General features: G+C 42.5%; 1 protein-coding gene and 1 long non-coding RNA gene across 2 annotated transcripts; both read right to left on the bottom strand.

Moving 5' to 3' along the window:
- Positions 1–893: 893 nt before the first annotated feature.
- On the bottom strand, positions 894–1,966 carry LOC120964265 (uncharacterized). The gene is made up of 2 exons (XR_005755996.3): positions 1,379–1,966; positions 894–1,290 (listed from the first exon to the last, which is right to left on the bottom strand). It is a non-coding gene; the product is annotated as an uncharacterized lncRNA (long non-coding RNA).
- Positions 1,967–9,065: 7,099 nt separating this feature from the next.
- LOC109748467 (uncharacterized) lies at positions 9,066–9,657 on the bottom strand. The gene has a single exon (XM_020307491.3). The coding sequence runs from the start codon at positions 9,500–9,502 to the stop codon at positions 9,122–9,124; it is 381 nt and encodes a 126-aa protein (XP_020163080.1). The 5' UTR covers positions 9,503–9,657; the 3' UTR covers positions 9,066–9,121.
- Between the last annotated feature and the right edge of the window lie 4,456 nt (positions 9,658–14,113).

Here is a 14,113-nt window from a genome sequence, read left to right as displayed (position 1 = left end):
ACGCTTTCAATCAAATTTCATCACTATTAGAAAAATCTGAGACGCTTACTCGATCTACCGAGCACTGAAAGCAATCACACAAAAATGACACCGAGATTCGTTAACGAGATTCAGCGATTCGGTTACATCCCCAGGGCCTGACCATAGGCGCTCCTCCACGTGACACCGTCCAACCGAGCGCTGGCACGCACCGCCAGGTATCCTTCTATAGTGATGGTGGTCGAGGAATGCAGCCTCTGTGCGAAGATGATGGTCAGAAATGCCAGGTGCTCGTCTCAAGGGAGAAATGGAATGAGAGAAGTACTTTCCAGCTTACTAACTTGGGTGTTAGCCAGAGCCAAGAGCAAAACACCTAAGAACACTGATCTTGTGACTTGTCAGAGTACAGTACTACTACTTTGGGGTTTCTATTTGCAACCCTCTTGCTTCAATGAAGCTTTTGCCGCTATTTCAACTACTTTGGGGTTTCTATTTGCAATCCTCCTGCTTCAATGAAGCTTTTGCCGCAATTTCAATAAGGATTGCACTGGTTCTTTATTTGTCTAGACTGGAGAATCTCAGCTCCTATTCTTGAAAACAAGAGGTTGAGTTCTGACCAAAAGGATAACAACATAAACTGTAACCATCAGGGGCAACACACAACCAAATAAAATCATACTTTCGCATAACTCGTGTGTTCATAAACTCATATTCATCCAGCACCAAAACAACAAGATGCCAGGGCTACCAACTGAGACACGCAGAAGCTGGAAAACTACAGGAAACATGGATGGCGTGCTTTGTGTTAGGATTAATTAAGGGATTAATCCCTGCTTTCTCTAACCGCAGGCAGTTGCTTTTGCAACTGTCGCGTCGGTTCACTGGACAGGCGTCTCTTTGTGCAGACACCTCTCTAATGGCACCCCCTCAAACTGTATATATATGTGATCACATCATCAATAAAGATAACACGCATTCACTCTTTACATCTCTGTCTCTCGTCTCTCTCGTTTAAGATCTACTCCCTCCGATGACTCAACTTTATACTAACTTTGGCACGCTCCCGGCGGAGCGATTCCAGCGGCGCGACAGTTCCATCGCTCGCCCGCGAGTTCGACGGCTACAACCAGGCGTGGTGGCGCCCGCTACCGCGGCGGCCCGGCAGAAGCGCTTCCAAGCAGCAGCGTCGCGCCGTGGACTGCCACGACCACAAATCTCTCGATCTCTAACCGCCTCTTCGATTCCTCCAGGAATACAGGGGATGAACGAGAGAGCCGGGCGAGTCTCCCGATCCCCTCTTCCAGTGGAATTCTTCACAGGTAATAGAAGAGACGTTAAGGGAAGAACAAGCAAAGATAGAGAAGGAAATCTCCATCGATTTACAAAAGGACAAAGGTACCATGAATTCTTCAATTTGCTTTGCCCTGGATCAAGCGGCAACTGCTGCTACCCTTTGTCAACATCGCCAACGGCGCCGGCGTCCAAGCGCCTCGGATGCTCTTCCTAACGAGGTCCCGGCCGTTGGCTTGGTTCCCGAAAGCGGCGGCCTGGTTGCGCCTCGACCCCGCGCGAACCCGCCGCGGCAACAGCCACGCGCACATCCGAGCCTGCCGCAGCCCCCGATCCTGCATCAGCGGCTGGGCCGCAGCGCTCGTGACCATGCGGCGCGAGCACGACGGCGCAGGCCACCTGCTGGCGCGTGGTCACGCGGCCTCGACCTCCCTGCACGGTAGCGGCCTCCCGCACCAGCCAGAGGCGGCTACAGTCCTGGCGTGGCCCTCGGCCACAGCCGTGGCGCGGTGACACGGAGCGAGCGACGGCTACGGCCTCGGCCCGTATCGACGCAGCCCTTCACACCCCGCGGCACGGTGCCCGTGGCGGTGTTCATTGAACGCCGGCGAACTCCAGCACGAGGCAAGTCAGCGCCCGCCTGCGGCAAAGGCATCGTAACTCGATCTCCCGGCAGCGGCGGTGGTTCCTGTGTACTAAACCGAATCGATTGGTTCGTGTACGGTTTCCAGTCCACACACAGGATGCGAACCTTATCTCTTGGAAGGTTTTCCATTGACTTAAATACACCATGGGTGCCTCAACTTGTCCGATACGATCATTTTGATGTCTAAACTTGTAAAATACATGAAACTAGTGCCGTAACTTGTCCGAACGTTTAAATACGGTTCCTCCGTCCGTATCCGGGCATATGCATAGCCCACATGATGGGCCAACATGGCGTCGACTCCACATGTCAATTCCTGTGAGAGGGGTGGGCTGGTTGTTTTACAAAAAATTCCTTGTACTTTAAATAATTTTCACAAAAAGCTCTTGATATTTTATTTAAATATGCCAAACTGCATTGATCTCACCTGTCAGATTTAGGCCCCGCATGTTAGCATGTGGGATAAAATAAAGTATAATATAAAAAAATAGCACACCGGCAGGGTTTGAATTCATCACCTCACGCACAACGTTCACATGTGCTAACCAATAAGCCAAGAATAGTTATCTACACAATATCCAGATACAGTACTATTTATTAGGGATATCAAACGAAATAATAAAGAGAAATAAAAAAGAAAAAGGTTGACTTGCAGAAAATTTCGAAAATTATTAAGAAATTCTCACGTTTGAAAAAAAGAGAACAACTCAACATATTACCTGCCATCAACTTAAAAAAGTGTTATTGCATTTTTCTAAAAAGCAAGATATTTTGGAAAATTCTCACTTGTATTAAGAAATTGTAAACGTGTATTTGAAAAATGCCCGTCACGCATTCAAAAAAATTACAACATCTATTTCATAAAATGTTTGATATGTATTAAAATAATTATTGTGTAAAATTATTCTTACATTTCTACAAACACGTTTAATATGTTTTAACCCATTTATAGATTTATTGTTTTTACACAATCATTTTTAATATGTATTGAACAATTTTCAAAATACAACTTTGTTAATTTTTTAATAATTATATATTCTAAAAATACAATGAAGATACAAAATAATTCTCCATACTTGTGGTCCTGAATGAAGATACAAAAAAATTACGCAATATTTCATAATGTACGTTGAACTTTTTAAATCCACATAAATTTTACAAACAGTTCATGTTTACCTCTTCGAACTACAAATAATAAAAATAGAATAAATAATTTAATAGACAATAGTCGCATATTTGTATATTGGACATTTAAAATATATTGTAAAAACCAAACAGTAACTTGAAAAATTATAATGGAAATTGCAGTGTCTTAGCGTCTAGCGTGCGTGCTATTTAACGTGGAGGTCCCAGGGTCGAAACCAATTCAATGATGCAGTATATTTTTTAATGGCTTATTTCTGACTTTAATTAAATCTCACGGGATTTTCTGCACACAAAAAAACTCGTACGCATTTCACCCAGCGCAGGCAACGCTCACCCACTGATCTGTGGGCCAGCCGCCAGCTGTCACACCACAGCGAGAGCAAATACGGTGGCATACGGACATACGGATGGAGGCACCGTATATGCACAATGCGACAAGTTGTAGCACCATTTTTATGTATTTTACAAATTTAGGCACTAAACTGACCGCAACGAACAAGTTTAGGCACTCATGATGTATTTAACTCTTTTCCATTCTAGCCCTCCAGTTATGCTCTCCGTACAAGTGCCAATATATTTCTATTGATGACCAGGTTAATAGAGCTTTGTACCTAGGCATCTGTCTTGCTGCATTTTTCGATCAGCAATTTTACGTTTGAAGCTCCATATCACATTTACAATATGTAAATGATTATTCCAGATATTCTATGTAGAAATTGGACATGTTCAATATATTTGCTCTATAGCAATTCCTATAACATGTTCTTTACCGGTACAACAGCATTGTTTTGCGATTGAGATTAAATTTTCTCGCACAACAATATTGATTTGCGATTGAGAAATATATTATTTTTCTTGCAAAACAATCTCATTCCGATTGAGATTAATTTTCTCTCGCAAAATATTAATTCACCCCGCTGAATTATCTTGCAACTTGATACAAGATCATCTCATTCAATTTGAGGTCTATACAATTCAAGTTTTACACTTGAGCATCAAGTTTGCAACAACATTATTATTCATTGCATTAGTAGTGGTTTTCTGTAGAGTACCTTGTATTCCAGAACGTGATGTAATTTATTTCCATGTTTCTTACATGTTGAGATTCAGTACGTCTATTATTTGCAATTGAGATTTTTTATCTCTTGCAAAGATAAATTCAGTACCTCTGCAGTACTGTTTCTCCGTTGAGTACGAGGTATTCCGGAATATTTCTATGATGTATCTATTTCCATGTTAACCACATGTCGAAATTAATACATCTATTTGCAATTGAGATTTTCAATTTCTTGCAAATACATATGCAAAATTCAAGGTGTCATCCTAAGCAATTTGAGATTCACACTAATGATTTCGAGCCATCTTCTTGAAATCTATTAATTTTGCAATATTAAGATGTATTTATATTACGAATCTGTAATATAAATAAATTGCCGGTTTTTCACCAGAGATGATATGTTCTATGTGTTTACCACATTGCCATTCTTCATGAACATGTCACAGCGGTCGAGATTTATTTCTCCCACACAACAAACTTGTAAATTTTTGACAATAACATCTCCCTCATTATATTAGGAAAACACAAGGTAATGAGTTGGATCTACTACCCATCTGCAGACTATCTCTATTACTGTGAGATCTGTATGATCTTCAATGTGTTATGTTCCCACAATTGAGGATGGGCATTTTCAAGTTATACACTTGAGTCAAATTTTTGCATTCTTATTACAAAATCATGACGGTTTTTAATTTACTTCTTGTAAATTAATTATCTCTGGTTTACCCATAGAGGTAACGTATAGCTATAGAATTTGAGGCATTCGCCCTCAATGGCCACCACTGCCCTATCTGGGCCATGGACATCATGATCGCTCTTGTGTCTTGTGGGATAATGTGTGCAATCCAGGATTCACTTCTGGTCAGGATCACACCGCTAACAGAAAAATGTTGTCTTATACATTATAAGGCATTAGATGTAGATCTCAGCATCTAGTTATTCTGTATCAGCAATCCCTGGGATACAATGAACTCAAGGACAAAGGTTTGAAGCTCACTTCAACCTTCAACCCGACAGCACTAGTAGACATCACTAGTAATGACGGGTTCCTATGGGCATGGAGAACGTGTGGTTGAATATGCCTCAACCGACATGTTTGGAGACTATGTATAGTCTCCTAGTCTCCTGAGTGATCTATATAATTTATGTCCATTTCCGATGTTGTAATAAGAACATATGTATTGTTGTCATCATATTGTATATCACAATATATTGTATCAGCACTTTGGTACAAATTCATTTGTATGTATTCTATATATCTGACAGTGATTTTCTTGAGAATGTTCATGTCTATATATAGATTTCTACGGGGGTCAATATGATGAAAGATGATTTGTGCCATGTGGACATATACACCACAAACTATATACTAAGGAAAGTGAAATGTTTCCACTCTCATTGAGAGAAAGGGATATTTTAAAATCGCTAGACGCGATGATGTATTTGTTGGCTCAACTCGAGTCATATTTACTGTCCCTGTGGGTACTCGAGTAACGTCAGGATGCTTTATTGCTTCTGGGTTTAGCTCGTATCCTACTAAACTATAGAGGTATCCGTCAAAATAGTTTTCATAGCGAAACTTATGATGACAACAAAGAGGAATATCTTCTCTTTACCATATGCAATGGATATGGCAAGCACATTCTCTATGTATCATCGGCATTGCACTACACATACTACAAAACCCGTAGCACATGTTGCATACGAGATAGTTTTCCAAAGTGTCTTTTGCATGACAAACTTGGCATTCCTGCTTTGGTCATCATTGACATTGGTTTGAAATCAAAACTATCAGCAATCCAATAGTTTATGATTATTATGATGCTAAATTGTAACAATATTTGGATTTTGTGTGCACTACATATGACACAGGGGAACCAATTTTAAGGCTCACGCACCTTAAAGTCTACGCTGAACCACTTAGACTCCTTGAATGCATCAAGTCGAGGTAAGTGGCTCTTCCCAACCATAGAGTAGACTATTCAGGTATTCCATGGTTCTAAAGGACATATCTTCACGATGGTCTTAAGTGTGTGCTTTATTCACATGAAACCAATGGCTCATTATCCTGACATCGATTTCAAGCAAATCGAATGGACAATATTGCAGAATTCTCCTCATGCCTTCCCTATGGCCCTTGGATTGAAGTTTAGCAATTTGTCTAATGTCTAGACTCAAAATGGTTTGGTAGAATCCTTTATCCAAAGAATTAAGTTCATTGCATTATCTTTACTTTGGAATTGCAACTTGCCAACTTTAGTTGGAGTCATGCAGTTTTACACGCTCATGACAGAACTGCATAATATTATTCCCCTCTATCTTTGATATGTGGATATCTACCAAGCATTTCCTATCTGCGGTAATTCGGTTGCATACCGATATCACCACCCGGCATACATCATTGGCCCCTCAACATATAGTTGGGATCTATGTGAGGAATAATTGTATTACCGTCAATACCTCAAGCCCCTCACATGGGGAGTTATTCAAGGCCAGTATGTTGATTCAATGAGGAACATTTCCAGGCATTAGGGGGAGATTTCAAGTACCATAAAGAATGCCAGGAAATTAGTGGAATGTTCAACACATTTCTGCCTCAAATCCACGAACTCAAAGACCTGAACTATGCGTTCAGAAGATTTGCAACACATTGCAAATAACCTGCCAGATTCATGTACTGACTATAAAGGTGTCCCACAATCCTACATTCCTGCAAAAGTATGCTTGAAAGAGTGGAGGTACCAGAAAAATCCACTCCACTGCCCGTTCAATGCAACAGGGGGAGATGTATGGCAGAAATACATCAGGATTCAGCTTCTTGCAAGCAAGGATATCAAGGCCTCTGAATCAGTAAATGCAGGTCAACTTCACGTTGACAGACACCTAATGGGTAGTATACCCAGTGGATGGGAAACCTCCACCAACCCAGGTCATAGTGCACACAATGACCGGGATATCGGAATACCCGACTCAACCGCATTGGGAAATCGCGAGCAGACACCTTGGGTAACGATATTTCCATCAACTCTATATTGACATATAGATTCTGGAGAAACATATAACCGGAAGTCTACAATTGTCGACATACATTTCTCAACTAGATTGCAAAACCTTTCACATGATTCAGGTCCAAAGACCATGGCCATGGCAAAGTGTGAACAACACTCGGACTGAACTCAAGCAAAGGGTATAATCTAGGTAGAAATAATATTGCTCAATAATGGGAAGGTATTCATAAGCAATACATACACCAGTTTTCTTCTGGAAACAAAATTGAGAACAATGAGGTGGTGAAACATAGAGCAAGTATTGTAGCACAAGGGTTCACGCAGATACCCAACTATTCTCCAGAGGTGGAATCTCTTTCCGATAACTTATATCATTGGCAGTACAAAATCATCTATCTGTGCAGTTGATAGATGTAGTGATTACATATACATGTGGATCACTAGATTCAGACATATATGATTGATTCCCGATGGAATCTCACTTCTGAATCGAAATGCAAAATGCAACATACATTGTGTAAAAATCAGTAAGTCACCATACAACTTATTGTTGTCGGTATATATGGTACAACCGACTTAGTGAGTTCCTTATACACAAGGATTACTCCTACAACGATGATTATCCATGTTTGTGTGTCTACAATGATGACACATGTAATCATCTAAATGACGGTGTTTAAAATGAAGGATTTGGGTAAACCAAAATACCGCTCTTTACTGCAAATTGAGCACCTTCATTCATACATTATGGTATACTATGTTGTCTGTATCCATAATATATTGGAGAAATTCATTGTGGACAAATCTTATCCATCCATAACTCTCATGGTAGTCCATTCTCTAGACGTAGAGAAAGATCTATTTAGACCAAGAGATGATGGAAATGAGATATTGGGACTCAACGTTCCATAATTCCATTGGATCCACCAAACACAATTGGTTGGTACTCAAGAATATCTTTCGATATCTCCAAGGCATCAAACATCTTGTCCTAGTTTTTCAGTTTCACAAAAATGTGAACACCGATATATTGGATACATCGATAAGATCCCCACTACATCAGATCGTAGACAAGCGTAGTGTTCCTACTAGGTGTGGTAGCCCTCTCATGAAGAGTGTTCAAAACAGACCTCATGGCTACATCCACCAACCATTATCTCAAAGATAATGTTGCTTGTGTTGCCCGGATGCAAACATGTTACTAATAAGCAATATCTTTATATTGCATATCTTGCAAGTCAAATCATGCAACTGATTTGTTCACCAAGTCTCTACCAACTTTTACATTCTAGAAACATGTTCATGGAATTGGTATATGACGACTTAGGAATTTGCAAGAATCAGGGGGAGTATCTTCCTAAATTGTTCCTGTTCAATGCATCATATTATACTCTTTTTCTCTTCATGAGTTTACTATACAGGTTCTCATAAAGGTTTTTAATGAGGTAATATCAACATGAGATCATATGTCATACTTTCTGTTTTCCCCACCGGGGTTTTTGGGAAAGTATATACGGCCTATTTATTGTCCTCTTGATTCTATGAGTTTTCTCGTATTGAGTTGAAAGAGACAATAACCATTATATGTTGCATAATTTTCTCCTTATTTTTCCCACTGGGTTTGAAGGAGTTTTGGCAACATATCAAACACTATACTCCTCACATTTTTCTCACAGGGTTTTTCGAGGAGCTTTTCAAGATGATGTCTACTAACAAGATAAAGCAGTGATTAGGGGGAGTGTTAGGATTAATTAAGGGATTAATCCCTGCTTTCTCTAACCGCAGGCAGTTGCTTTTGCAACTGTCGCGTCGGTTCACCGGACAGGCGTCTCTCTGACACCTCTCTAATGGCATCCCCTCAAACTGTATATATATGTGATCACATCATCAATAAAGATAACACGCATTCACTCTTTACATCTCTGTCTCTCGTCTCTCTCGTTTAAGATCTAACACTTTGTCTTTCTGAAACAGAAGTTGCACAAGAAAGCAGGATCACTGCGATGGCGCGTCTGATGGCTTGCTTGCGGCGTCAGCTTCGGATGCCCTGTAACCCAGCCCGGGCCGCGATGGCTTCTCCTTCTCGCCTTCATAGTCGCGGGCGTCCTGCAGCGAGGCCTCGAAGTCGGTGGAGTCCATCGCCGTCGGTAGGAGGCTGCCGATGTCGTCTTTGGCGCCGAAGCCGCCGGCTCGCATGACATCATCGGCTGAGATCGCAGCTTCCATGTTCATATCTACAGAATTGTGACCATTCACTGAAGTCGGATTTCCGGTGTGAGAATCTGCAGTGTGCTTCAGGGCCCCCTGATCGTCCGCCAAGGCATCTGGCTTAGCTTGCTGAGCTAGTTGCCCACTGCCCAAGTTCTTCCCATCCATGCCTGCAATGATATGCCACTAGATATGAAAACCCCATGGCAAGACACCACATTATACACAGTAATATCATGCTTAAATGCTTTCCTATTTTAACGGTATTTAATCAGAACTTCAGAAGTAGTATTTGACAAGATGCAGATAAAGTACCCTCCTCCTTGGCAAGTTACCTATATTCCTGATTATATGCAACAAAGGAAACTGCAGGGAAAGCTACTGCAGCGTTCATGGCACAATGATTATGACACCCATCCATGGGCCATGGCACAAAGTATCAATGTTAAATTGTTAATTACTCCAGTTGTGCCTTACAGTTGCAGCGACAGAAATTCCAAAGCAACACTGCTCAGTTCAGTCATAAATGCAGTGGTCTCTTCTTTGCTCGCCCACTTGTGTACACAAACTATCAAACATCACGATGCTACAGATCTCACCTTATAATTCTCCCATTACATCTTTCAGCAGAACTTGCTACTTCTAGAAGTGCCAAGATTAATTTGACTCGAGCGACCTGCGCCTTCTACTTTCCCTTGCTCGATCGATTCCCCAGAGCAACTACAAACCAAACCACCCCAGCTGCAGAAACAGATGTTGGCGCCGCCTCGTTGCAGCGCCGCTCTTCTCCTACCTCTCAACTCACTCAGCTCAAGGGTTCTCTCAAGAACACGCACACGATGGTGGAACTCAAGAAAACATACACACACACATACACACGCATGTACCAAGGAAGGACACAAATAGGCTTTGCCATAGGCTGTCTTCCTTGGCTATCACAATGGCTACATTTTTGCCCCAGCCCTCACGGCCACCCTTCTCTCATTAACTTATACAACACTTAAATAGAGGCACACACGTACTATACTAGTGCTGATCTCCTCTCCACTAGCCGGCAGCTTAGGCCACGAGTAACAACCTCTTGGCAACGCCTCACGATTCGGCTGGCACCCTCCTTCCTAGCTGAATACTCGGTCCACATCTGAGCCTATCTAATAGCTATGGAGCTTGGTCAAGCAACGGTACACACGTACATGCATGCAACATCTGATGGATGCCCTCACATGCACCCTCTCTATCTTAACCAGGACTATCTCAACTAACTAAACAAATTAATCACCCATACAACAAGGTTAACTCTAACAACAGACTCCTAATTTTACATGAACGCTACTGCTATGGATCGATCCAAACGACGCTATAAAGAACCAGAAGACCACACGGGGAGTAAACAGATCAAGCAGAGATAGGAAGAAACTAACCAACGGAAGAAGACATCGCACTCACCGCCTGCAGATGAGTCGGCGAAGAAACGGGGCGCCTTCAACTACAAATATGGAGGATGGGAGGATAGGCGGTGAGCGGTAGCAAGAAGTGCATCCTCCATAAGTCCTAGACGCTCGCGGTCACGCTTCCTAGACAACAGGTGCGAGTGCTGCAAGAAAGCAATCAATTTGAAGAATGAGTCATAGGGACCCTGAGGGAAGACCCTCTCAATAATGATTTTATTATGAGTTGTCCATAGCATCCAAGCCAATGCCGCAAACAAAAACCAAAATATGCGACTTTTCTACCCGGTCTGGTTGGCTCCAGTTTCAAGGAAGTCTGCCAGGTCCAAGGCCTCCCAGTTAGGCCCTAGAGCCTCACAGGCGAAACTCCAGAGAGCCTATGTCATCGTGCAAGATAAAAAGGATGTGCCCCCCCCCCTCTGGGACATCAAAGAGGGGACACAAGCAATTGTCAGGGTCGTGTCTCTTAAGCACCTCCGTCCTTGATGGGAGCCAATCCCTCAACAATTGCCACAAAAAAGATGATCTTCAATGGCAGATCCAAGGAATAGTGGTCATTCCTATGACACAGAGCATGGCATGCTGAGCTAGCGGAGAAAACACCCAAAGGTGATGGACTCCAAGATACGGCGTCCGGATAATCCGCGAGCACTGGCAGTAGAGCATCCTGCAAACTAGTCCACTCTGCGGTCTCCGCCTACCAAATGACTATTAGAACAAGATGTTCACTGACCATTCTAGGCCGCCCCCGAGGCCAACACCGTCGGATCTACGCAGATGGCATACAAATTTGGGAATCCTGAACATAACGGGACCCCAACCCATGGATCAAGATAGAATAGGTTCCTTCTCCATTGTCGATGGAACAGGAAACCCCTAGGAGGATTTTCTACTTGATCCACTGTATGGACTTCTAGAACTGGGATCCCTCCGTGAGCGAGCAAGCAAGGAAGGGCTCGCCCCGCATATGCTTAGCCTGAAGAAGCTGCAGCCACAAGCCCCCTACCTTCAAATCATCCACCAGACCCAACACAACATGAGGGCCACGTTCATGCGATGGAAAGCAACGACGCCTAACCCACCCAGATCATTGGGCATACAAATGTTGGCCCACTTGACCATATGATATTTTTTACGCTCGTCCGCTGCCTACTAGAAGAACCCTAAAAGGTCTTTATCAAACGAGCTAGGAACCCCTCTGGCAAGATATACAACCCCATCATATACATGGGGAGGGGTTGGTGTCAATCAGGGCCGACTTACTACCTTTTGAGGTAAAACGGCCGCACCAAGGTTCTACGTGACACGCGACCCTTCCCATAAGTATGCGAACTCGTTCAGCAAAACCCTCGAGTCAGACAACGATATCCCCAAATATGTCATGGGGAAGGCGGACAACTTGCAATTCATGCGCTCCCGGCGATGACGGTGCATCATCTCAAGGAGCCATCTTTTGTTTGTTCGTTGGTATGGCAGATCTAGGGTTCCTAGCCATGGGATTTTTTTCCTCTAGCGTAAACCGAGTCACATCGGCAGTAGCTTCAGCAATGTTAGGAAGCATGGAGGAGGTGTACATAAGTTGGTAGGCAGTGGTTACTTTCCTCCATGGTGACGATGCCAGCAGTCTGAGGAGGATGTGCGAAGTGATGCAAGTGATCTAGGAGGCAGATTTGACTAGTCTCTTTCGATGAGGTCGAGCAAAGGAGCCGTATTTGAGTGGAGCGATCCAAAGTTAAATAATTGGATAGGTGGTTGGGGAAGCGAAAATATCAATAACACTTTTTTGCGAAAATGATCAAATCTATTATACTTGGCCCGTGAAAATAAATTTCCAGTTATCTAAATAAAATACGTCACTAGGGTTGGTAGCTCTTATCACAATTGTGCTCATGAGTATAATAATTGGACATTTAGTTCGTGGGGTGGTAAAAAAAACAACAACCAGCCCATAAATACAACTTCGAAGCACTCTTGTGCAACTACCTACACATCAAAACTGTATCATGCAAATGCAAGCTCACCCATCGTTTGGTCGTTGCCGCTCAATGGGTGGATAGAGAAATAATGTTAATTAGTGCTTGGCATGGGATGCACCAAGAATATGAGTTCAAGCTGAGAGCATGCATATGAGCTAATTTGGTGAGGTTTTGTTACAACAGGATGCTACCATACTTTCTGTGCTACATGCATGGTGACTACAAAATCTTGTGTTTCTCCATAGAACCAACACCACATTTATTATCATTTCCAATTGGGTAATGTAGCATTCGTGCGAAGACAATGGTTCCAGATTTCTTGCCTTGAGGGGGTATGGAATGGACAGGGTATATCCCATCCTTCATAGCGGAATTAAGCTCAAGTTTCAGACTAAATTCCGAACTTCGGTGTTAGCGATAGCAAAAGACCTAAAAGCAGTGATCTTGCCCTGTTCAATCAAATATGGCAAAGGGTTTGCCTTTTTCAAATAAAAGATGGATTGTCTGTTTATTTATCCAAAGAGGCATATTCTTTGGTTTTGAAAGAAAAAAAATTTGAGCCCTAACTAGTCATTGAAAACCACATGCAACACAACAACAAACAAACCCGTTCTTTCAGAGACCTCCATAATCTAAACGATACAGAAATCTGAAAACCACTCATATTCATCCAGCACTAGAGCATGATGTTAATGTTGCCCAATAAAGCACAAACACAAAATAAGCAGATGAACTATCTTTCTAAAGGTAAAGTTGCACAAGGGAGCGGGATCACTGTCACAACATTTCTGACAACTTGCTTCTGGTGTCAGCTTTGAATGCTTTATAACTCAGCCAGGGGCTCGACACCTGCTCATTCTTGCCTTTGAAGTAGTGGGCGTCCTATGGCAAGCCTCGAACTCAGTGGAGTCCATCGCCTTAGGTAGGAAGCTACCGTTGTCATTTTTTGCAACAAAGTTGTCAGCTCGTATGACATGAGTTGCGGAGATGGAAGCCTCCATGTTCAGCATATATGTTAGCTTATTGAGCTTTCCCAAGTTCATCCCATCCATGTTGCACTGAGATTCTACTGGATGTGAAAATTGCAAGAGACTACACCACACAACCATGTTGAAGAGGTGGTTGGCAATCTCAAATCTTTGATAAGGTACCACACTTTATCATGCTTAAATGATTTCGTTTTTTAACTATGCTTAATCAGAACTTTGAAATGGTGCAGATACAACATCCTCCTCGTTGGTAAGCTATCTAGATAACCGATTATTTGCATGCAACAAGCGAAAGAGCATGCAAAGTTAGCATGAGTTCATGGAACGGTTATAACACGCATCCATGGCATAAACTCTTACTGTTAA

Source organism: Aegilops tauschii, chromosome 1 (genome assembly GCF_002575655.3).
Source record: "Aegilops tauschii subsp. strangulata cultivar AL8/78 chromosome 1, Aet v6.0, whole genome shotgun sequence".
NCBI classification, from domain to species: Eukaryota; Viridiplantae; Streptophyta; class Magnoliopsida; order Poales; family Poaceae; genus Aegilops; species Aegilops tauschii.
This window is presented reverse-complemented; position numbering and strand designations above follow the sequence as displayed.

Coding starts and splice junctions, on each gene's coding strand:
- LOC109748467 (XM_020307491.3), bottom strand. CDS start 9,502: ATGGATGGGAAGAACTTGGGCAGTGGGCAACTAGCTCAGCAAGCTAAG.